The 25,221-nt window shown below is 44.5% G+C and overlaps 1 protein-coding gene across 1 annotated transcript; it reads right to left on the bottom strand.

Annotated features, from left to right (window-relative positions):
• Positions 1–254: 254 nt before the first annotated feature.
• On the bottom strand, positions 255–18,831 carry GOT2 (glutamic-oxaloacetic transaminase 2). The gene is made up of 10 exons (XM_079906243.1): positions 18,552–18,831; positions 12,681–12,837; positions 10,432–10,560; positions 8,248–8,307; positions 7,548–7,709; positions 7,070–7,174; positions 5,801–5,951; positions 5,155–5,320; positions 2,336–2,486; positions 255–1,752 (listed from the first exon to the last, which is right to left on the bottom strand). Exons 1-10 carry the CDS (start codon positions 18,638–18,640, stop codon positions 1,630–1,632), a joined length of 1,293 nt encoding a protein of 430 aa, XP_079762369.1. The 5' UTR covers positions 18,641–18,831; the 3' UTR covers positions 255–1,629.
• Positions 18,832–25,221: the final 6,390 nt, after the last annotated feature.

The following is a 25,221-nucleotide window of genomic DNA, read 5'->3' as shown; positions in this document are numbered from 1 at the left end:
CAAAAAAAAAATAAAAATCAGGATTTCCATTTTACTTGAAAAATTTAAGACCTGCAGCCCTGGGCTTTCATTTTCACAGTGCCTGTCACTTACTTCCCTACTATGCCTCATCTCTGAGGATGCGGGCTGGTCACTGACAATCATCTCACACCCAGTTCACATCGCTTTTTTACTTTACATGCACTGTTTGTTTATATTACCTACTTGACTCCTCTAGACACCCAAAGTTGCCACCTCCCCTCCCCATCTCCTCATCACTGCCTCTATCCACAGGATCCTTTGAGGCACTCCATTTACTTGTCTACCAAGGTCCAAAGGATTGTACCAACATTTTCAGCGTTGTTGGACTGGACATGAGGAATGACACGACAAAGATGTGGCTTTGGTTTACATTCGAAACAGCTATAATATCTCTTGGCTTATGGTCATCTGGACACAATTCCAGATTCCAGGGATATATACCCACTCCTAACCTTTCATCCCATTAAAGAAAAAAGATAACATGGTAAATGGCGGTTGGGTCTACAGTAACTTTATTGTAACAGAGAGACCAGGCTGCAATAAGTCTACATTTAGAGCAAATGGTGGTTATCCTTCCAAAGGGTGAAGCCTGAGCCCAGCTGGCAGCACACAAAAGTTGAAATCAAAGCCCAGAACATCCTCTTTCCCGATTCTACCCTGCATTGCCTGACTCATGATATGAAATGAGTGACTGCACAACCATACTGAACAAAGCTACGAGGTCCAACTGGGCAGAGGCAACATCCCTACAGGAGATGACAATCATTGAAGGGGATGCTGAAATAAAGTGCAGTTACCTACTCTCCGCTATTCTTTGCCAAGAAAAGCGAGGGTATGGGATGAGCAGTAAATAATGTTCTTCATTCTTCAAATAAGTAAATCCTATGGGATGGGACTGATGGTCAATCAAGGAGTAGAACAGGATGAAAATCTAGGCTAGTTATAGATCTTTGTGCCTAAGGAAAAGAACAGCAGTGAGTAAGAAGAGGAACATTAAAATGCCTGCAAGTACTAAAAAGGAGAGCCTTCTTTCTTTTTTTCTTAAATAAGACGGGAAATTGCATCTTTTCTTTGCTGCAGCGGTAGCAGACTCGCTGTAAAACATGATTTCTGTCATACAGTTTGTTGATAAGGTTGCTCAATCATGGGAGGACAAACATGAGGTTGACTGTTAATGTTAGAACTAGGTCTTTTCACAAAGCCTCTAATAGGTGCTATTTTCACGCTGGTTTTACAGAGGAACCCGCAACACCAAAAGGTGCTTCTGTTAAAGCTTCTGAAATATTGCAATGGTGTGATTGACAGGTATTTTTTGGGCTTGTATCTTTCTTGTACATGTAAACTCTGTTGGAAAAACTGGAGATAAAAGGATGAGTGAGAGTTTGGTTTACAGCCACAAAGTTCCCAACACCAGCCACAGGTGCCTCCGCCCTATTTCACTGCACATTCTTTTCTGAGAAACACATTCAATCGCTGAGTTTTAAAGTACTGTGGTTGAAAAAAATGATCCGCTCACCACCATCCACTCTCCCTCTTCCTCCATGTGAATCTCACAGTAGCAGAGGCTGAAGACAGGAAGGTTGTCTCTGTTCCCTCTGACCAGGGGAATTACTTGGTGACCTGGTGAATGGCATGAGCAAGGTAGCCCACATTGCCCGAGGTGACCCCTGCCACAGAGATACGGCCATCCTTTGTCATGTAGATGGAGAACTCCTTGGTCAGCCGCTCCACCTGCAGAGAGAAGAGTGTGTGGGCACTTCCTGGTCAGGGGGGTCTCCCCAGCCCTGGCATGGCACAATTAGCCAACAGTTAGGACAGGAAAATAACAGGTCTGTTTTCTCACTTAAACCCTATTCCCAGAATTTGGTATGCTAGCTTAGAATGAAAGAAGAATAAAAAGCTATTTTAAAGTAGGATGTTGAATTCTGAAGTGTGACCAGGTGAAAAAAATCTTATATATATATTCAGCCTTTGTAGAAAAATTGATCCAGAATCCAGCTATGGAACAGCTACTCTTCCTATCAATATTCAGGCTCCTGCTTGTTCTGGAATCTTTCTGAGAAACAGCAGTGTTTATAACAATGATCAAAACAAGCTCTGTTTTTCAGAAGTTTGCAACCTCATAGAGGATACAGACAGGTAAACGACCAACAAAGAATAAAACGAAATGAAAGCTTCATATTTCTTTTACCTATGAATGAAGCTTCAAAATGACTGTTTTTAGAGTAATCCTAAATGGGTAGGTGACCTGAGGAATTTTGGTTTGCAAGGACTGACCAACTGGTCTGCTGCGGAGAAATCGGAGTCCACTCACCTGTTCAGGCTTTAGGCCTGTGAAACAAAACATGCCAATCTGGTCAACGATGTGCTGCCAGTTGTGGGAGGAGCCCTCCTTCTTGAGGTTGGAGACCAGCTGAGTCCGCATGCTAATGATGCGGTCGGCCATGCCCTTTACTTCTTGTAACCTGGAAAAAAAACCCCAAGATGGAGCTCAATTCCGGCCAAGCACTAACAGATAAGCCAGTTCCCGGCATTTTTACCTCCCTTGCGTACTGCTCTAGCTTGCCTCAATTCTCCGTTTTTGACCGAGTCCTGTGCTGTCACTGGTCTCGGAAGAAAGCTATTTTACAGCATCCTGCTTTCTATCAGAACACCATTTTGATCAGGCAACTAAAATAGCTGACATAATTGAGTTATTAAGAAAAATGAATGCGGAGTGCCTTTCTATTTACTAGATGGATACTGCCCAATTCATGAATTATTTTATAAAGCCAATTAGATGTTCAATTTAAAAAAAAAGAAAAATGAATGACTAAATCACTCTAAAACATAGGAGGACTAAGGCTCTCCATCCCTTACTCAAGGGGCAAAAGCTGCAAATTAAACAGTAAAATGTAACCTTATTCTTTAACATGGATGGAAGAAACATTGCTGCCTTCACAATTAAAGACAGTGTGCTGTGAACCTACCATGTGCCCAGCCATGTGCTAGGTGCTGAGGAGAAAGGGAGGACTGAGACCCGGCCCCTCCCTTTAAAAGCTTACCATTGTGGCTGGGAGCAAACCTGCAAACAACTGACTATGGAACAAGGTGGGATAAGAATCGACAGAACTGTGCTGTGTTGAGAGAGGCCCTGAGAAGAGAGGGTGAATTCTATCTGGGGGAGCACAGAAGGCAGTCCTCTGACTGTGCATGCTCGCTGGATTCAGGACACAGTCTTCCCCTTCCTCAGAATCTACCCATTCATTCATTCTGTTCCTATGGAGCTATGGGAAATTCCTGTTGGCTCTCACTAACTAGATGACTGTAAATAATTTATCTCATTGTTCTCACGTGTTCACTTTTCAAACCATCTCTCCACCATGATGTCATGCATAGGTAGAACAGAGGTTACATACTGCCAATGAAAGGCCAAATAAGAGTCTTCATCATGTCTTATTTGACCCAGTTAAACATTCTTAGATTTGGTACATGCACATAAAGACGTGGATTTGTAGCCTCTCTTGAAAAACAAGAAGCTGGCAACACTGCACCAGCCTTGTGATTACCGGCTGGAGCCCCCAGCCCCACTAAGGATGGCATATGATTTTATATTTCCTGTAGTCCTATCCATCCAGCTTCATACACTTTGAGGCCTGGGCCCTAAAGGCACTGAGTACATGGCCATGGCTAGATCCAGGGCCACCTTAGCAACCACTGCCCCCGCCCCGCCCCCTCCCGCCCCCATGCTCCTTGTTGTCCACAGAATGAAGTTCTAACTTCTCACAATATCAAGGTGCTACACGACCTGCTCCCACCTTCCCAGCTTTGCTGCCTTCTCCACCCTCCTTACACTCAGTGTTTCTGCTACAAAACCCACTTGGTTTGAAGCACACCCTGCACGATGCACATCACGTGCCTGTGCTGATCCTCACGCACATCTTTCCCCTTCCTTCCTTTCCTTTCCTTTCCTCTGCCTTCTCTCTTCAAGGCAGAGCTCAAATGCTGCTGTCTGCATCACTTCCTCCCGCATTCCCCACTAATCAATAGTTCTTCCTTTACGCAGCATTTATTCCATCTGTCTTGTAGCAATGCTATACGTGTATCTCTCTCACTAGATTATAAACTCCCCAAGGGAAGTTTAGCACAGTATCTCTGTCATCTCTGTACACTACAGACTTCAAGTAAGTATTGAAATGAACACATTAAAAAAATAAATATCTTGATAACCATTAAGGACCATGGAAATATTTTTAAAAACCACTTAAAAATATTAAGAAAAAAAGCTTAGAATAATTCTTAGTGACAAAAACAAAACCAACCCTACACACACATATATAACATATTTACACATACATATGATACATGGACATACTATTCATGTTACAACTATGAATAATAACAGGCAAAGAAAAAAAATCTGGCTTATAGTGACTTGCCCAAACTTTCTGAAATGTACTCGCACATTAATTTTACAACAGATCTAATTTAAAAAGTAGTTGATTTTTTGGTAAGCCTTGCATAGATCTGTTGTACTGAAAAGAAATATCCTGAACCAGACTCTATTTACTTCAATGTTCAGAGGATTAATCTAAGGTAGAAAAAACAGTTGTTCCATGATGACCAGGTGAGCTGTGGAAGAAGTTTCTCACAGACTTAGCTTTTCTATCCAATGAGCTGCTTAGGGATCTACACCCTCGGTTAATCAGCTACACAGGATAAACTCTTATGTAACAAATCACACCTTCCATGACTCCGAATTATATATAGCAGGGGTTGGCAAGCTTTCTCTAAAGGGCTAAATCGTACATATATTAGGTTTTGTGAGCTGCAGACTCTGTCACAACTGCTGAACTCTGCTGTTGTGACATGAGAGCATCCCTACACAATTCATCAAGAAACGGGGGCAGCCTAGATTTGACCTGCAGAACATAGTGTGCCAACCCCTAATCTAGACCAATGTTTTCTCTTACAGGGAACAACCAACTTATTTGTTCGAAAGTGCTGACAAAACGTACACTCCTCTCTCCTTCCTCCCCTTCCACATATGGAAGCTGAGTGACACTGCATGTCCCTATAAGCCAAGTATAAAGGAGCTCTGAAGGATCAGTGGTGGGAAGGGCAGACGGCTGGGGAATGGCAAAGCGCCTTTACCATTGTTTCCGCAGATCCGGGCTGGTCAGAATGGTGGAGGCAATCCGGGCACCATTGAGAGGAGGGTTGGAATACATGGGACGGATCAGGATCTTCAACTGTGATTCTACCCTCTTGGCTTCATCAGCATCTTTGCAGACCACAGTGAAGGCTCCAACACGCTCACCTGAAAAGAAAAAATGGATCTTGTCTTCTGGTTCTCCTATCTAAAATACTAAAGACAGTCGTGATTCCATTCGCTATGTGTTATCTGTTTCCATGAGAAGCACAAAATAACGCTTTGTTATAAACAAGAAGTTTTCAACAACCAGCATGGTGAATCTCCAACAGAAAGTTGGAGTACTACAGAGTGGTCACAGGTCTCTCTTCATTGTATCTCTCTTCCTGGCTCACAGAGCAGTCGCTTTTTGTTTAGAGAAGCCGTGATAGGTTTCTTTGCTGGAGGAATTCAGGGACACTGAATAAGATATGGCTTAGAGCAGTAAAATCCACTTTCCCCGTCTTTCCTCTCTGGGTAAGAGGGACACGGACAACACACGCACACGCACAACCCACCCCTTCCAAGACTCTACACCTTTGTGGCACCCTCTCCCACCACTTCTTCAGTCTCAACAGAAGACATATCACCCTAGGTCCTTTAGCTTACCGTATAAGCCCATGTTCTTGGCATAGGACTGGCAGAGACAGACATTAATGCCCTGTTCGATGAAATAGCGCACAGCCCAAGCATCCTTGTTACCATCGCCACTGGCAAACCCTTGGTAGGCCATGTCAAAGAATGCAAAAAGATTGTTTTTCTGGAAAGGAAAGAAAAGACGACCAAAGCTTTAGGCAGTTCTTCTCAAGATGCCCCAGATGGTTACCTGTGCTTATTGGGACCATGCCTGCTTCACTCAGACAAAGTCAACAGTTTTCTCCCCAGGTGGCAGTTTGGAGATGTTTAATTTTCCTAGAGTTAATATATCAACATATATAGTTTTTTGTTCAATACTTTGGTGGATATGGGCCTTCAAGAAGACATTAAGAAAAGATAACCTTAATCCAACCTGGACAGAATGCTGTCTGGTCAGACAGGAAGCATGGCATGTGTGATCTTAGTTCCCTGACCAGGGATCGAACCCATGCCCTCTGTATTGGAAGCATGGAGTCTTAACCAGTGGACCACCAGGGAAGTCCAAACAGGAAGCTCTTCTAAGGCCCACAGTGGTCTGGGTAGTTATTTTGGTCCAGCCAACACAGGACGAGCCTCAGCCTTTCCTGGGGCTAATGAGACTCTGGCAGGCCATCTTATTCCCAGGGTTCAGGGGACAGCCTCACTATAACCATCTCATTTTGAAAGTGCTCTCTGAATGCTGTTTCTCTGTCCCACTCTGTTCGCAGCTTAGGTTTGACAGAACGTAAAGAAAGGGAAACCGAAAGGAATGAGAATGGGGACACGAGCCAACAGGAATATCTTCCTCCTTGGGAATTTTGACTAGTGCCTTCTCTCACAGAAGAATAAGAATCACTGTGAATAATTAACGGCAATGCCAAGGAGAGTGGAAAAGACAGGAGGGGATGTGAAAAAGAGGATAAAAGGATGAACAAGGAGCCACTGACCAGGGCAAGTGTAGGCACCAACAGCAGATATGCTGGGGCCAGGGGATACCGATTGTGCAGACTAGCCAGCGACAAGTTTTATCAGAATTCTATACATCTTAGCTGAGAAGCAAAAATTATTTTCAAACTGCTCATGTATCATCAATTACAGAACTGCTAATTATGCAAACAAGGAGTTCTTTCTTGGCAACTACACAATGCGTGGAAATTTCATGCAGTCTCGAGGTTAATTCTCACTGTTAAGACTTCGCCAAGTGAAGCATCCAAGGCTAGTTACTAAACACAGAACAGTCACCGGTCAGTTCACCTGCCTCACCTTCACCACTGCAGCCATCTCCTTCCACTGTTCAGGACGAGGGTCCACTCCCGTGGGGTTGTGGGCACAGGCGTGCAGGAGAATAACACTCTCTGCTGGTATTTTCTGAAGAGAACAACAACCAAGAGATTACTTTGCAGCTTTAAAGGAGATCATTTACCTGAAATGCCATAGGGTCACCATTATTTGATAAGTAACGAAAATAACATGAGGTCTGGGAATTAGCTCATCCTGGTATTTTTGGTTTTTTTTTTTGGCCGCTCTGTGCGGCATGCAGGATCATAGTTCCCCGACCAGGGATTGAACCCATGTCCCCTGCAGTGGAAGCATGGAGTCTTAACCACTGGACCACCACCAGGGAAGTCCCTCATCCCAGTGTTTTAAGTTGGATATTGAGACCTAAGTGGGAGACATCAAATCTCCACAGGGAGGTTTATTCCTTGTTCCTTCCCTGTCCTGCCCTGAAAGCCACACTTACTGAAATGTCCTCAATAGCGCCTGTGAAGTCAAAGCCACACGTCTTGGGGTCGTAGTATCGATAACTATGTAGCTGCATGCCAGCGTCCCTGAAGATGGGCGTATGATTTCCCCAGGTTGGTTTGGGCAGAAAGACATCTCGGCTGAACTTAAAAAATCTTTGCTAAAAGATGGAATGAAAGGGAATGGAAAAATGAAGAAAGGAGAGGCAAAGACAACAACAAAAACGTTGATATATTTAACTGAGAAGACATTTTTCTCTACTGAAAGTTGGCTTCTCTCTAAGATTGAGAGACAGTGATGACTCAGCAGCGAGACTGCCTGGGTTGGAATCAGGCTGCAACAATTACACTGGCTATGTAGCCAAGGACCTGTCTGGGCCTCACTTTCTTCCTCTGTAAAATGGCATTAACTAAATCTCCCTCAGAAAGATTAAACAAGTTAAGATATAAAAGCTCCTAGTTACAGTAGGTGCTCAATAAATTGTACTTATTATTATAATTATCTCTTCCTTATAATTTCTTCTAAGTAATTCCATTCCCCCCTCTCCTCCCAACTCCATTTATTAAAGAACCGGAAATCTTCCAGCTTTGTGGAAAGAGGAAATCTACTTCTGGGTCAGAAGTCAAACACATATGCAAGAGGGAACCCCATCATCCCCAGCTTACAGACCGTCTTACAGAAGGAGTTTCCAGACTCACCAGAAAATTGGCTCCAATCCTTAAGGCCCCGGTTCCAGAAATGGTCTGCACGGTGATATACTGAAGGAGAGACACCCCTGGTCAGTGAGGTGCAGCGCTCTCTCTACGGGCCCACGACTTAACAAACCTGAGCTCAAGCCCACAGGGAGGCACCGTATGGTCAGTACCCTTCTTTCTTCAGAAGATGAAGACACCCTTCCAAATGAATATTTAGAAACAAGAGAACAGTACTACTGTTTCATTCCATTTTCTAAGAGAGAACAACTCTCCTTACAGGTTCTCAAAAGAGTTGGCTCTTCAGTTTCTAACACCTGTGCTGATGTGGAAGCTAATTCCTTATGGCCTGCCCTGAAAGTTGTTAGTATCATACTGTGTTATATGAGAAACTTTCAGGACACAGCCCCCCACGAGATATGAAAAAGGAGTGATTTATACAGAGAAAAAAAGACACGATGAACAGTCACTACATTAAAATATTATTCTAGACTTATATGAAATTGAATGACTCTCTGAACATCAAAAAGCAAGTCATCTTAAAAAGTCAACAAGTGGGCTTCCCTGGTGGCACAGTGGTTGGGAGTCTGCCTGCCAATGCAGGGGACATGGGTTCGTGCCCCAGTCCGGGAAGATCCCACATGCCGCGGAGCGGCTTGGCCCGTGAGCCATGGCCGCTGAGCCTGCACGTCTGGAGCCTGTGCTCCGCAACAGGAGAGGCCACAACAGTGAGAGGCCCACGTACCACACACACACAAAAAAAAGTCAACAAGTATATTAGAACAACATTATTACATGAATAATATTCTATGAGTTTTCATAATCTGAAAATACTTTTTGGGTAACAGGGAGATGGCATGAGGTAAATCTTCAAATTGGTCAACTTTAGGGGATGAGTAAGAAGCTACAGTAGGGTTTTTTTGTTTTTGTTTTTAGGCACCATAGAAGTACAAGGCTCTACAAAACATAAATCTACTTTCTGGACTGGGAGGCAATGGATTAAATGGCGGGAGGGGGAACTCTACTAACAAACTCTTTAGTAAACAAAGTTTGCCTGTGCAAACTTTGGCATGTTAGAAATAAAAACCTAACTGTAAATCTGATAATAAGAATCAGAAAGGCATAGCAATTTATAAAAGAGAAGCTGATGTGATTTTAAGATAGGCCAGTCTTACACTTAGGTTACAATTCGCTAGATGATACACAGACTAAGCAAAAATTACAGAAAAATACAGACGTTTTAATGAGAGGTTAACAGGTGGTTGATTATATGGATAGCAATCAAACCATATTTTGTCCATGACTTAGGATCATTACTACATTACCCTGGGGTCGAGGTTTACCCAGAAAAATAAATATTTAAACACACAAATCTATTAAAAAACCACATTTGTTTCAAAAGCAAGGAAACTATAATGCACATGAGACCACATGTCAGGCTGGCTGGCTGCATCCCACCTGCATGATGTGAGTCTTCTACTACAAGTGCTGGGCCTGTGTTTACTCTGTGGGTGCATACAAGAATCTGTTTGTAAAAAGCTTATGTTCAGTGACCTTTAGGGACCTCTTTCTTCCACAGTTAAGAGGGCCCCCAGGGAGCTGGAGGGAGGAGACACCTGGGAACCACTTATGCTTCACCTCTTGGCTGCAGTGATGCTCTCTGCCCTCTGAGGAGGGAGACAGCATGGAGGGAGCATGGTCTGCTCTTTCAACATCCAAGCTGGCTGTGAAGGGGTGGCAGAGGAGTGCCAGGCTTGTCCTGGCCCTGACAGTCACCCCGTGGCTTGTTTTCTGCCTGTTTCCTCTACCTAAGCTGGCAGCTTGGGACATGAGGGTGGGACCTAATTATAGGCCTTAAAACTTGACATAGTTTGGCATTCCTCAAAGCCATTCAGTGTAAAATGAACATAAGCACACACAGAGACTAACAGCAAAAACTGTCAAATCTTAAGTCAAATCACTACATTTTTAGGATTACTACTACATTTTTGGAATTGGTATTATATGAAATCTTTTATTGAATTAGTGGCAATTTACTACCTAAAGAAGAGATACTAGTCATCGTGCGGCTACCTCAAAACAATCATCACACACAAAGTGGTGTATCTTTTCTTATTTAAATTATTTCATATTTGTTTAAACTGCTAGATTTAAAGAGACCCGTATGGTGCCAGAGTCTGTTCTCCTTACCCGGCCACTTTTCAACACTTCGTTGCTCTCACCCAGGGCTAGTTCTGCAGATGCCTTACAAAATTCAGCCAGTCCCCCAATGGGCAGGTATTCTTTGTCCAAATTTCTTGCAGCAATCTGGGCCTCTGCCTAGACAAGAGAAAATGCATCCATTTAGTTTCTTCTCCTTACCTGGAATTACCATGAATAATATCTAATGTTTTATAAGTTAAATTTTGGAAGTAAAGCCTTTTAAAAAAATTCGGAGATATTGTTCAAGAAGAAGGGTAAGTAGAATATATCTTATATTACAGAACAGGAATATTAAATTTTTATCATATTTTACTTTATTTTTAGAAGTTAGACTTTTAAAAAAATTTTATTTATTTATTTTTGGCTGCATTGGGTCTTCATTGCTGTGCACGGGCTTCCTCTAGTTGCAGAGAGCAGGGAGCGCAGGCTCAGTAGTTGTGGTGCACGGGCTTAGTCGCTCTGTGGCATGTGGGATCTTCCCGGACCAGGGCTTGAACCTGTGTCCCCTATACTGGCAGGCAGATTCTCAACCACTGCGCCACCAGGGAAGCCCATTAAGTTAGGTTTTATGTGAATGGGTAGGTATATGGTGTCTCTTGGTTTAAAAAAAATGGCATTCTTGGGATGCACAAGAACAAGGTTTAAGAGCAACACTTAAAATAGATATAAGATGATAAAACCAAAACAAATACATAAAGAAGTATTTCAAGGTATATACCAGTCTAAGAACTTCAAAAGGTTAATAGTAATAGTCACATATCTTCAGGCTTTGGAGTCAGAGGCCTGGCTGTCCCTTACTAGCTGTGACACTGGGTGATTTATTAACCTCCCTGAACCTCAGTTTGCTCACCTGTTGAATGGGGGAACAGCTGTTTCTACACCTCATACGACTGAGGTGAAGAGTTAAGAGGTAATGTACAAAAGTGTGTGGTGGTGTTTCAGCTTCTATCAATAGCTAACACCTGCTGAATACTTTAAACTGATTTACTGAGAACAAAAGCAATCCCTGCATGACCTGAGACCCAGTAGCCAGCAGTTTTTTGTGAGTCTTCTCATCACAACCATTTCTTGAGTCCTTTTTTCTACTCAGAGAATTAGAGAGAGGACACCTAATCCACACTCCCATACACTCAGAAATTTCTTCTTTCAGTGGTTCATTCAGCCCATGCTCTGTTACTACAGTGGCTCAAGAGGGCCTGAGCCAGCCTACTGCAGCTCAGATGATCAGAGGGTTCTTTATTCCCACCCCAAAGTATGCTTCTGTAACTTTCACTCAGGATGCCTAGTTCTGCTATATGCAGGAACAACACGTCACTACCCCATGTTTGGAAGTGACAGAGCAGCACATATTTCATCAGAGGAGGTGCAGATGGAAAGGAAACACATACTTTCTTTTAAAAAATTGTTCTGGGACTTCCCTGGTGGCGCAGTGGTTAAGAATACGCCTGCCGGTGCAGGAGACATGGATTCGAGCCCTGGTCCTGGAAGATCCCACATGCTGCAGGATGTGCAACTAAGCCCGTGCGCCACAACTACTGAGCCTGTGTTCTAGAGCCCGCGAGCCACAGCTGCTGAGCCCATGCACCCTAGAGCCTGAGCTCCGCAACAAGAGAAGCCACTGCAATGAGAAGCTCATGCACCGCAACAAAGAGTAGCCCCCGCTTGCTGCAACTAAAGAAAAGCCCACGCACAAAGAAATTAAGACCCAACGCAGCCAAAACAAAACAAAACACTGTTCTAAGGAAATTAGTTACATTATTTAAGTTGTGATAACCAATAGAAAGACTACTAATAAAAATACGACAAAATAAAGAAAATTATTCTATAGTTCAATAGGAAGAAAGAACGGAACACGCCTGGGTAGGAGGGTTTTATTAAGGCAATCAAAATGAGAGAAATGGAAAATAACAATGGTAACCCTCATCCACAAAGGGCTATTCCTATCACCAAGAGACAATGTTTAAATGCTTGGTCCTTTTGTGCATCCTCAGGATAAAACATGACACTCTGCCTGTTTTACAGATAATCATAGAAGTTCAATCTTGGAAAAGACCATATAGTTCCAACCTCTCACTTTTATAGCCAAGGAGACTACAGCCCAGACAACCTACCTGATTCAAGCAGTATCAGAACTAGAACCCAGGTCTCCTGACTCCCAGTCCAGGAGTCTTTCTGTCTCTCTTCAGGAGTGCCCTTCAGTTATTCATCCCCATCAAACAGACGTCTGGCAAGCTTACCTTCCGGACACTGGGGAGCACGTAAGGCTTTCCGTTATCATCCCGGTAGGCACCAACTCCCAGATTCATCTTTTTGCTGTTGGTGTCTCTCTTAAAGGCTTCTGTGACTCCCAGGATGGGATCTGGGGGCCCCATCTCCACATGAGCCCACCAGGAGCTGAAATGGGAAATTTAAGACATCAGTCACAGCAACTAGATTTCCATGGCCAAAGACATCTTGGATCTGCCAAAAATCCATTTCAACAAATGTTTTCCTGTCTACCATGCACATGATATAGCAATAGACACCAATAATCCAACAATGCATGACTTCAAAGCACCTTGCAGAAGAGTGGAGGCCAATAATATTAATACAAATGCTGTGAGAAGCAAAAGGTAGAGGCACCTGAATCATCCTGGGGAGGACAGGGTGCATGTGTACACTTTCAAAGCAGTCCAAACCTGACCTGGATTCCCAGGCAAAGGATAGCTCAAGTAATTTGGCAGTGAGAAGTTGTGAGTGGTAAAAGATGAGACTAGAGAAGTAAGCAAGGACCAATGTAAGGGTGTTCTGTGACATCCAACCAAAGGGACTGCGTTTTATCCTGTTCCCAAACTTGTTAAGGGCATCATTTGGAAAGCTTATTAAAATACAGGTTCCTGGGCTCTACTTTGGATGTAGTGAAAATATACAGAATCATTTAAGGTTTTTTTTGGAGGGGGGATGGTGATCAGGTAAGAACAGTGACACGAGGAGACTTGCATTTTTAGAGCTCATCTGGTCACAAGGTGGGGTACTGAATGCAGAGAAGGAGGGGAAACGCAGAAGGATCACTGAAAAATCTGGTTCAGCACCCAGCGAGAGAGAGAAAGATGAGGGCTTGAACCAGGACGGGGGCAGTAGAGGTGGAGAGGATGACAGAGAATTGCCAGGTATTTAGAACTGGTTGTAACATCTTACTGATTTCCTCATTACTTATTGAGTTAAAATGCTTAACAATATTCGTTATTTTATATTTGTATGAGTCATGATTTTACATTAAAAAAATATCCTTTAAACGAAATCTTGCCATTTGCAGCAATACGGATAGACTTGGAGGGCATTATGCTAAGTGAAATTAAGTCAGAGAGAAAGACAAATATTGTATGATATTACTTATATGTGGAATCTAAAATATACAACAAGCTAATGAATAAAGAAGCAGACCCACAGATACGGGGAACAAACCAGTGGTTACCAGTGGGGATGGGGGAGGGGTGATATAGGGGTGGGGAGTGGCGGGTACAAACTACTGGGTGTGAGATGGGCTCAAGCATGTATCGCACAACACAGGGAATACAGCCAATATTTTGTAATAACTGTAAATGGAAAGTAACCTTTAAAAAATGTACAAAAAATAGGGACTTCCCTGGTGGTCCAGTGGCTACGACTCCATACCCGCAACGCAGGGGGCCCGGGTCTGATCCCTGGTCAGGGAACTAGATCCCCCATACTGCAACTAAGAGTTCGCATGCCACAGCTAAAGATCCCACGTGCAGCAATGAGCACGCAGCAACAAAGATCCCGTGTGCCGCAACTAAGACCCGGCATAGACAAATTAAATAAATAAATAAATATTTTAAAAATGTATAAAAAATGAGAATTAAAAAATAACTTTAAGCTCTCCTGACAAGCTGAAAATTGTCTCAGTCTCAGTAGCTGTAATTGGTATGTACAGCTAATTCTCTCTTAACAAAGGGTGGATTATTCCATTTTCAGATGTCCCAGGCTTTTACTTCTTTTAATAGCTTGCCCTGTGCAATGTCAGTAGGGCAAACTGCATGGATTCAAACGCTCAGCCACCTACCAGCTGTGTGAGCACAGGCGAATCAACGAAATTCTCTAAGTCTCAATTTTTCTTACCTGTAAAATGGGGGCACAACAGTACCTATCTCTCAGGGCTGTTACAAGGATGAAAGGAGCTATTAAATATAAAACAGTCAAAAACAGAGCCTGATACACAGTGCTTGATGTTAGCTGGTATCACTGTTACTAAATTATTACTACTACACTTTTATTTATAACCACCTTGCCCCTAGTATGAAGACTGGTGAGGCCAAGTATGTAAAAAATTCAAGGAGCATAAGTCATAACTTTATGACCAAATGCAGGTCTTTCCTGCTTTTCAATTATTACTATTTAGTTTTCTCTGGAGTCTCTGAGATGTTATCATTCTTCCTCTTCACTAGCACTACTGCCAGGACTCAAAATCCTTCTCATTCTTTTTTCAGTGTTCTAGGCTGCTTGGTTGTCCCAGTATCTAAGCAATAGTAAGAAACAGATACTACCTCGAAGCAACTTCTGAACTGGGCCTGACAAAAGCTTTCATTATGTCCTACCCATGATTCAGACCCTGAAAACATGTAGCCACCTGCCCACCTATATCACTGTCATTAACTGATGAGTGCAAGGAACACCTTGAATGCCCAATGACATACAGAGAACTTTTAATAAACAATTTTCAATTTTAAAAATATGGTTGTTTCCAGGGCCTTCCATCAACAATGACAGAGCCATTGCTCCTAAACCACAAGGAGAAGGCACCATTCTTATTAAAGGGTGTGAAAAGCACTTATTTGTCAAGTTCTTTAAAAAGTTTATCTAGTAGAGAAATTCAGAAATCATAGCCTTAAGTCTTCTAGCAGAGAACTGATTGAGAGTGGTATCTTTTAAGAAGGATTCTAAAAAAATTTCAAAACATTAAATCTGAAACAATCTAAATAAAGGAGCAGGAATACTTAATTTGATTAGTCAGTCCTATATCAGTAATGATGTTTCAGTCCTCTATGCCCTTTATTATTCCATTCCTTCTAAGGATAAAGATCACGCCCACATTGTAAGAACTCTAATGATTTTAAGGGACAGTACTAGAGGAAACCAAGAGTGTTCCAGGGACAAAATTGATACTGATAACTTGCGGCCTACAAAGTATTCCTATCTATGTACTTTGGACAAAAGTGCAAAGCTTCAGCCATTGAGCAATATTGACCAGCCAGCCAAAAGATGTTAGGTACAAAGTATTCAGATAAGCATTTCCAACTCAAATACCTTGCAATTTTTCTGGGAGTCTACCTAGTGCTTTATAGTTTTTAGAATGTTTTCCCTCACATTCTTATTTTAAAATAAGAAGAGAAGTTAATTAACTTGCTCATGATCATAGAGCTAAAAAATGGCAAAGACAATACTACAATTACGATCTTCTTACTGGTTATTGTACCACTACTGAGCACTGCCTTTCTAAAGGGTCTCATGATACTCCTTCAGTTATTTAACTACAAATTAAATAATGAGAATTAAATAATTAAGAATAGGTATTTATAATAAAAATACATTAGCATATTTTCCTTTCTTCACTGACCTGTGACTATGTCTGATTTCATGCTACTATGCTTTTACAGCACAGGTCAGGAAGAAAAGGTTAAAGGTTAGTTCCTTCTGTATAAAAAATGCAGCTATAGGAACACTTGAACTTAGAGAGTTCCATTTAAATGACCCAAGTATGAAAATTAAGTATGTCATAGGATCAATCCTCAGTCCTTCAGAATACCAACTGCCAAGGTTTCATTGTATTAGATGAGCTGTTTTTTAAAAAAAAATAAATAAAAAAAAAACTTCAATTAGTTGTTTGAATGTTTTCCAATTTTACCATTTGGCTTTAGGTAAAGATCATATCCACCATGGCAGGAGTGGAGATTCTTAACTTCCTTGTTGTCTGAACAGTTAACAATCATAGTTAGATATGGCATCTGGTTCTATCACTGAATCATGCATCATTGTTAAACCTGAACAGCACCTCCTCAACTGCAGGGGCTCAAATATTTTAAGACTTTTTTGGTACACATTCTGAACCACTCTGGTTCCCCTATGTTTAGACTTTGAACTAAGGTACAATGCTAAAATGTCATATGTTTCCATTGCATTAATTTAAAAATCAAGGTTTAAAATTAAAATACTCAATTTGTTCTACGTCCTGAAATACTATATTATAACAGTGAACAAAATAGATACAGTCTCTGCTCTCATGGAATTCACATTCTAATGTGGAAAAGACACAAAAGAAAAACAAGTTAGGCTGTCAAAGTGAGAGACTAAAAGGTAACACCCATAGGGATTTCACCAAGCACTTTGTAAGCAGAGCTGTAGGCCACTCAACCAAATCCATAAAACAAGAGATTATTTTAAGATTACTATTTAAGATTTTAAGATTACTACAATGGTGAAACAGACTTTCACTTGCCCATAATTTTAGGCACTATTTTCTGTTCTCCAAATCTGCTGCATAAATGACAACCCCTCCCTAATTCTAGTCCAGGTAGGCTGCCTTAAGAGCACAGCTTGGGGCTTCCCTGGTGGTGCAGTGGTTGAGAGTCCGCCTGCCGATGCAGGGGACACGGGTTCGTGCCCCGGTCCGGGAGAATCCCACATGCCGCGGAACGGCTGGGCCCGTGAGCCACGGCCGCTGACCCTGCGCGTCCGGAGCCTGTGCTCCACAACGGGAGAGGCCACAACAGTGAGGGGCCCGTGTAAGGCAAAAAAAAACAAGGGCACACCTTGACAGTGGGCCAAGAAGGAACCAAATTAGGTAAAGAAGAAAGTGTGAAAGCCTGGGCAAAACTGTACTGCCAAGAGTGTGGGGCTTTGGTAAGGACAAACTGTTCTGCCGCCTTAAAGACACCGTGCATACATTCAAACGAAAGGCCAAGGCAGGTATGAGGTGTCAAGGCTTTGCTCTTTGGAGTTAAGGTCTGATTGGGGTGGTTTGGAGACTCGGTTCCTGATTAGGTAGTCATTAAGGGCACTCTCCCAAATCGGCTTCTTGTGTGAATTATATAGCCTGGCTTGGCTCTCTCCACTAGGAAGGGATTACTAACTCGTTTAATGCTCTGTAACCTTTTCTCTGCAACACATCACACAGTTTGAAATTACATATTTGGAAATTTTTGAGCGACACCGGTCCCTCCGTCAGGCTTGTTCACCGCTGCATCTAGCACGAGTATCTGGTCCAGTGCCTGGCTGCGATTAGCAAATACTAAACGAAGAGCAGAGCAAGAGGGAGGGGAAGAAAGGCAACTTCCCTACAGCCAGACCTCCTAAGGGATAAAACGGGGAAAAAAAAGTCACTACACCCCGACTCTTAACATCCAAGGGTCAAAGGGCCAGGGGGAGGGGATCACCGGTGACTCAGGAGGCGACACAGGCGGGAGAATGCCGCGCGCCAAGGTCACAGGATGCGGGGAGGAACGCCAAGCCCGAAAGCCAGGGCCCTGAAAACCTTCCTCCCTTGAGCTTTCTTCCCCCGGCACACAAACGGGAGCCAGCCGCCGCCTCTCCAGCCCTGCCACGGCCCAGGGAGACCCCAACAGGTGAGCCCCGCCACCCCCCAGAGCAGCGGGTCAAGGGCTCACGCCCCCCATCCCCCATCCCCGCCCGGCGCCGCAGCCAACTAGCGCGAGGTATTCCCGGCGCCGCAGCCAATCCGCGCGAGGCCGGCTCGGCGCCACAGCCCGGGGGCTCTCCCCTTGCCCCCACCCGCACTGCGCCGAATCTGCGTGTCGTGACCTCTCCACCTTGAATGGGAGTCCGGGTGCCGTAGAGGGCCACACTTCCTAAGCCAGGGGAACGCGTTGGCAGGCTCTCCGACAGTCCTAGGGGCATGGGAGGGGTGGGAGGTAGGACCTGAAGGGTCATTGTGAGGCGCGGACGCTCAATCCTCAGCCCCCTGTGAAGCCGAGGGAGTAGCAGAGAAAGTTGGTGTGTGAGGGTGCACGCGTGTGCTTTGAAGGCGGGTTAGATGTTCTGAGGTGTCGGCAGCTCGCAGGCCCGTCGCCCTGGCTCCTTTTCCCCCCGCTTACCTGGCTCTGGCAGAAGCCGCGGCAGCGACGCCTGGGTGGAAGGCGGCGGCGATTCCGGACAGGACGCGGCCGGAGTGCAGCAGGGCCATGGTGGGCGGCGACAGGGCAGTGGGTAGCTGGAGGACGGAGCGGAGATGCCAGCGGGCACGGACACGGAGGCGCAGGGTCCTGCTGAAGGTAAGGACAGCGACTTCCCCGGGCGAGGCTAGAGCGGCCTCCCGCCAGGCCCCGAGCCGCGTCACAGCGCACTCTGGCGGCCGGAGCGGAGCGGCTTGGCTTCCGTGAGGCCTTGGGTCCCGCTGCTGGGGTGTCTGCACCGCCGGCGCCACGTGGTCCCGGAAAACAGTGACAACACAGTTTATTGCCGTTCACAGCGCTCGACACGCTTCCTTCATTTAATGACGACGGACCTGACCGAAGAGGTAGCTGTTACTACTGACATGAATGAGCTCAGTTTATAGGTATCAACACGTATAGACCTCAAAAACGTAAAAAAGCAAGTCGCAGAACTATAGGTATAATATGGCGCCGTTTAGATAAAATTTTAAAATACACAAAAGCATACGATACATTCATTCACAGGCCTTCACATCTCAGCCCTGGCTCGCTCTGAATCCTGGTCTTCACCGCCATGGGCAGGGCAGGGTGGATCCAGCATAGGCAGCCAGAGGGACAGAACTGATTAGAAAAAACAACGGGCCAACTATCTGAAAGGCTAGACCCTATCAAAGGGTCTAGCGATACATTCATTCACAGGCCTTCCTCTTGAAGGAAGAGGAGGTGTTTCAACATCACGGTATGTAAAAGTTTGAAAGAATACACCAAGGAGACTTCAGTTCAGGATCAGGAGGGCACAAGAGGATATTTGCTCTTATGGAGGGAGTAAGACAACTTCGTCATATTTGCTTCATAAAAAATTACAGATAATATTAACGATTATCACCATTCTGGGTGTGGGTCTCTGTCACATATACATTTAACTTTCTCATTAGAAAGCTAATTTGAGTCGCTGGTATGAAAGGTGGATTGGAAAGGACACTCCTAAGAGGTAGGGAGACAAGGTCAAAAGAAGGCTGACACAATAATCCAGGCAAGAAATTCTTGGTTGTCTGAATTCAGGTAGAAGTAGTAATGATGGAGAAAAGGTTACAGATCTGGGACATATCATGGAGTAAGAATCAAAAGTGTTTGGTGATTAAATGCAGGGAGAAGTAGAAAAGGAATCTGAAATAATTCCCAGTGTATCAGTTAAAATTGGGGTTGTCTGCAGATAACAGAGACCCAAAATAATTGGCTTAATCAAGATAAAATGTATTTCTCTAGCATAAAAATATGGAGATGGGTAGTCAAGGGCTGGCGTGGCATTTCTGCCCCACAAAGTCCATTTCCTGGTCACCCTCTGTTAGACCCAGAGGAAGTGTTTCTGGGATGAGCTCAGAAAAGTCAGCCCCCAGGGCTCCAGGTAGATCCAGATGTTCATTGGATTCTCCTGGGTGAAAGGGGACAGGAATGTCTAATAGTGAGGAGGTCCTGAGTCACAGAGAAGTCCGTTCTTCACCGTCCTCAACCCTCATCATCGTTTGTATTATTATTTTTAAAATTACTCTTACCACAGCTGGGAATTCTGCTGGAGTCATGAAAGCTGACTGGTCACCAGGGATCAATAAAGACAAAACTTCGCTGGCAAATCAGTAACCCCTCTCAACCCAAAGGCCCACACCCTCCATCCCAATCCTGGTGAAGTAGTGTATCATAGAACTCTAGAAACAGAAAGGGCTTTCCGAGCTTATTCAGGACGGTGCTTCTCACACTGTAATGTGCATCGGAACCACCCAGGGGTCTTGTGAAAATGCAGATTATGATTCAACAGGTCTTGAGTTGGGCTTACGATTCTGCTTTTCTAATAAGTTCCCAGATGAGGCCAGTGCTGCTGACCAGTGGACCACACTGGAGCAGCGTAGATCTAAACCATGCCTTGCAGCCCTTTATAGATGTCACAGGAAGCCTGTGTCCCAAACTCCAGACTTCCCACTATATGTATGGAGAATCTGAGGCCAAAGTAGGGAAGTATTCCCTAAGGTCACATAGCCAACTATGGTTTGAGACTAGGAACAAAAGCACAGATTGAGGCTAGATTCCTTTTGCCAATTTCAGTACCAAATGCAGATAGCTAGGAGGATTCCCTGATCTATTCCCAGCCTGGAGTCAGCTCTTTGGTGGCCTGTCCAGGAATCATCTTGGGGCTTTTGCCCAGGCCCAGGCTGTGGATTTGGTGCTGCAGGTCAACCTCAGGCAGCAGGTAGAAAAGATGTAGTCTCTTCCAGGCCAGGGGACTGAAGACCCTTAAGGAAAGAGAGCTCAGCACAGACTCATACTTTTTTGGGGAGCATTCTGGCCATCACCACCTGGGGGAATGACTGAAGCAGGACTGGATAGAGGGAGGAGCTGTGTTGCAGCAAGAACAAAGGCTCTGACGCTATAACGGCCCTGAAGAGTGGTCCTGAACAGGGCGAGGGGGCCTGGCTTTTGTACCTGTGCATTGACTTTCTGTCCTGCTGCGTGACCTTGCCTGGCAAGTGAATGGGTTCAGTGGAAAGAGGGCAGGGGATCTAAGTAGCAGCCCCCAGCAGCTACTATGTAGATATTTATATAAATTATATAAGGAGAGAGTACTTATGAGGGGCCCGCGTGTACATGGTGTGTGTGTGTGTGTGTGTGTGCACATGTGTGTATGAGTAGCTGTATGCCTATCTTTGGAGTCTATGGAGAATGTTCATGTGCACTTGGGGTGACTGTTTGAATGTGACCTTGTCGTGTCTTGCATTTGTGTGCATATGTGGAAGTCAGTGAGTGGGGTGTGACTCTGTGCAAGTGTCTAGGTGTGCCCTGTTTGCATGCATCCTGAAGAGGACAGAAGAGGCCACCTGAGCCCAGGGTAGGGGATGCTGGGCTGCCTTAGTGGCCTTGGGTGGGGAGGGGATGGTGCTGGCTGAGGGCCACCTCATCTGAAGAAGCAGCCCTTTCTTTGGACTGACTGGGGCCTTTTATATCCCCTCAACCCTAGTCCTCCATGCCCAGCCTGCCCTCGGGAAATGCACAGCCTTGGAAAAAGAGCTTGGGGGAGGCCTGAGTGCAGGCACTCCTGCTAGCAGGAGACGGAGTGTGTGTGGGGGTAGTTTCTGGTGTCTCTGCCCCTCCTCATGGTCAGAGGGCATCTTCAGAGCCGCCACAGAATGTACTGGTCTTTGGCTGGTGGACCCTCTGGAAACCTCTCCCACTGGCTCACAGAATGTCTCCAAACACTTCTCTGTGTGTGTAAAATCACTCTGGAAAAGCCACCCACCTCCACCTGATAACTGAGGATTTTAATAAATGATTTTTTAAAATCCTTTGTTAATGTTGTCCATCTGTGGCTCCCCGTGTGCACCCCCTGGGTGTGTCTTGATTCCCCTGTGTTCCCTGTGGTGTGCTTCACATTCAGACGCCTCACCTGAAGGACGCTAATTCCCCTGTCAGCTGGGATCATGACTAGCTCTGGGTTCTGGACCAGCCCTGGGCTTATGCTGACCAGCCCTGGGCTTATGCTGGTCTCCCTCCACATCCTTGCAGGGAGGATGTGCGGCAGACATGGCAGCGCGCGGCCTGTGTATGCCACTTTGTGCGGGAGCTGTGAGGTGGGTATAAGGAAGTACGTGCCCATAGTGTGGAGGTTCTAGGAGCCCAGAGTGGAGAGGGGTTGCTTCTGGCTGGGGAACCAGGAGAGGTGACAAGGAGGAGGTGACACGTGAGTGGATCTTGAAGGAAGAGGAGGTGTTTCAACATCACTGTCGTCTGTACTTCATGGCTCGGTGTCTGGGAGGCCAGGGCTGGGCCCAGTTGTCTCCCTCATTCACATATGTGTGAGCTCAGGCCCCAGCCAGTAAGGTGAATTACCCAGGGCCACACAGAGCACCTTTGATAGGGTCTAGCCTTTCAGATAGTTGGCCCGTTGTTTTTTCTAATCAGTTCTGTCCCTCTGGCTGCCTATGCTGGATCCACCCTGCCCTGCTCATGGGGGTGAAGACCAGGATTCAGAGCGAGCCAGGGCTGAGATGTGAAGGCCTGAACTTATTCCACCCACAGATCCCAAATATGCCCTCCCATCATGACCTGACATGCTCATCGTTGAGTCATGTCTGACTTGCCTACCCATTTCCAGAAATCCAAGAGTCATCCTTGATCCAGCTCTCCATCACCTCCCACATTCCCCAGTTGACCTCGAGAATATGTCTGGAATACTACTACTACTACTACTACTACTAAACATTTATTCCCTCATTTATTCCTCACAATGATGCCAAGAAGTTGGTGCCCAAAGTCTATAGCCAGGGAGAGGCTGAGCTGGGATTCAGGCCCAGCTCTCGTTACCACAGGAAGTAGAAGCCACCTGCCTCTCATCCACGTGGTCACATCATCACAGTCCTCTCTTGGGTCACACCAGAAACCCCTCCTCTCATTGGACTGTTGGACTCTGTCTTGCCCCTCAAGAAATTCCCCATACAGCAGCTAGCAGGATCCTTCTAAAACATATCACCACCCTAGGAGGACATTGCAAAAAAGGGCAATTATAAAAGAATATGCAGCATCCATAAGACTGTGAGCATCTTGAAGGGCAGAACTGTGAATTGGGGTTCTCTACGTATAAATGTAAATGCAGATGCCACTGCCAGAGGAGTGCAAAACAGAGACACCCAACCTGGGATGTCAAGAAAAACCGCCTGGGTTTTCCAAAGAAGATATGCAGATGGCCAATAGGCACATGAGAAAATACTCAACATCACTAATCATTAGATAAATGGAAACCAAAACCACAGTGAGGTATCATCTCATACCTGTCAGAATGGCTATCATCAAAAAGTCTACAAATAACAAATGGAGAGGATGTGGAGAAAAGGGAGCCCTAGTGCACTGTTGGTAGGATTGTAAATTGGTGCAGCCATTATGGAAAACAGTATGGAGGTTCCTTAAAAAACTAAAAATAGAACTACCATATGATCCAGCAATCCCACTGCTGGAATTGAAAGAAAACGAAGAAACGAAAACAAATGTGAAAAGTTACATGCACCTCAGTGTTCATAGAAACATTATTTACAATAGCCAAAATATGGAAGCAACCTAAGCGTCCATCAAGTGATGAATGGATAAACAAGATGCAGTATTTATATACTAGAATATTATTCAGCCATAAAAAGAATGAAATTCTGCCATTTGCAACAATGTTGATGGACCTAGGGGGTATTAAGGTTAGTGAAATAAGTCAGAATGACAAATACTCTATATTATCACTTACATGTGGAATCTAAGAAAATAAAACAAATGAATGTATATAACAAAACAGAAACAGACTCACAGATATAGAGAACAAACTAATGGTTACAAGTGGGAAGAGTGAAGGGAGAGGGGAAAGATAGCAGTGGGGATTAAGAAGTATAAACTATTATGTATAAAATAAATAAGCAATAAGGATATGTTGTACAGCACAGGGAAATATATCCATTGTTTTGTAATTTAAATGGAGTATAAAAATATTGTATCACAGTGTTGTACACCTGAATCTAATATTAATATTGTAAATCAACTATACTTAAATTTTAAAAATGTATGTAAAAAAAACACCTGGAGGAGGAAACACTTGACTTGATCCTAGAAGAATGAGTACAAGTTTATTAAGCAAAAAAGGAAGGATGTTACCAGGATGAAAGAGCAGCACTTGTCAAGACCGGAAGACATCAGAGAACGAGGTGCAGATAGTCAGACATAGTCAAGGTGGTCTCAGATATTACAGCACAAATTGGGGAGGGGCAAGAGATGTCCCACCAGCAGCCTAATGTTTTCATGGCAGGGTTATCAGACCTTTTATACAGAATAAGAAAGTATCTGAGACCCATAGAGTCACATGCCTGGCTCAAGGTCACAGATTGGTAAAGTCAGAGCCAACGAAGTCTTCAGTGTTCCTCTTCCTGCAACCGTGTGGTTCTGACCAGGTGAGGAGATTCAGACAAGCCCCGGACCTCACTCAGCTGACAACAGGAAGGGCAGGGAGAGGGGTGCAGTCAGCAACCTCAAAGCCAAGGCTAGCAGCTGCACTGGGGAGATGTTCCCTGTGCTCAATAGTTAACAGGATTTGAGCTTCTGCTAAGCACAGTTTGGAAAAATAGAAGACAGTGTGTGCATTCACAGCACTTAGTTCTCCCAGCTAAGTTATGCTTGAATCATGACAGACAGATACACACACACACACACACACACACACACACACACACACACACACACACACACACAGAACAAACTTTAACGTCACACTTGAAGCTGTTCTCCTGCCTTAATCTAAGCTATTGTGTCTGGCTCCACTTCCAGGCCCAGGTATAGCTCTCATAGATTTTGTGGGTTGAAGTAAACCCCTTAGCATAACTTAAATGAGGGTTCTTGTTGATTTTTTAATTATTAAAAAAGAAAGAAAATATGAGGATCGTAATAGTCCAAGCCACTGATTCAGTGGACACAGATTGTCCCCAAAGCTGGAGAGAGCATGTCCCAAAGAGTGAGGGTAACCTCAGTGTGGGCACTGACCATGAGGGGTGTGGTGTCGCCTCCTTGAAAAGACCCAGATGGGCTTGAGATGTTCCCATCT

Source organism: Stenella coeruleoalba (assembly GCF_951394435.1).
Source record: "Stenella coeruleoalba genome assembly, chromosome: 20".
Taxonomy (NCBI): Eukaryota; Metazoa; Chordata; class Mammalia; order Artiodactyla; family Delphinidae; genus Stenella; species Stenella coeruleoalba.
The sequence above is the reverse complement of the archived record's forward strand: the minus strand, read 5'-3'. Positions and strand labels throughout refer to the sequence as shown.

Excerpts from the sequence above, each read along its gene's own strand:
- GOT2 (XM_079906243.1), bottom strand. The coding sequence starts at position 18,640 with ATGGCCCTGCTGCACTCCGGCCGCGTCCTGTCCGGAATCGCCGCCGCC. Across the intron at positions 2,487-5,154 it reads CCGGATCTGCGGAAACAATG|GTTACAAGAAGTAAAGGGCA; the intron begins GTAAAGGCGCTT and ends TTTTTTTTCCAG. Across the intron at positions 1,753-2,335 it reads CAGGCCTAAAGCCTGAACAG|GTGGAGCGGCTGACCAAGGA; the intron begins GTGAGTGGACTC and ends TTCTCTCTGCAG.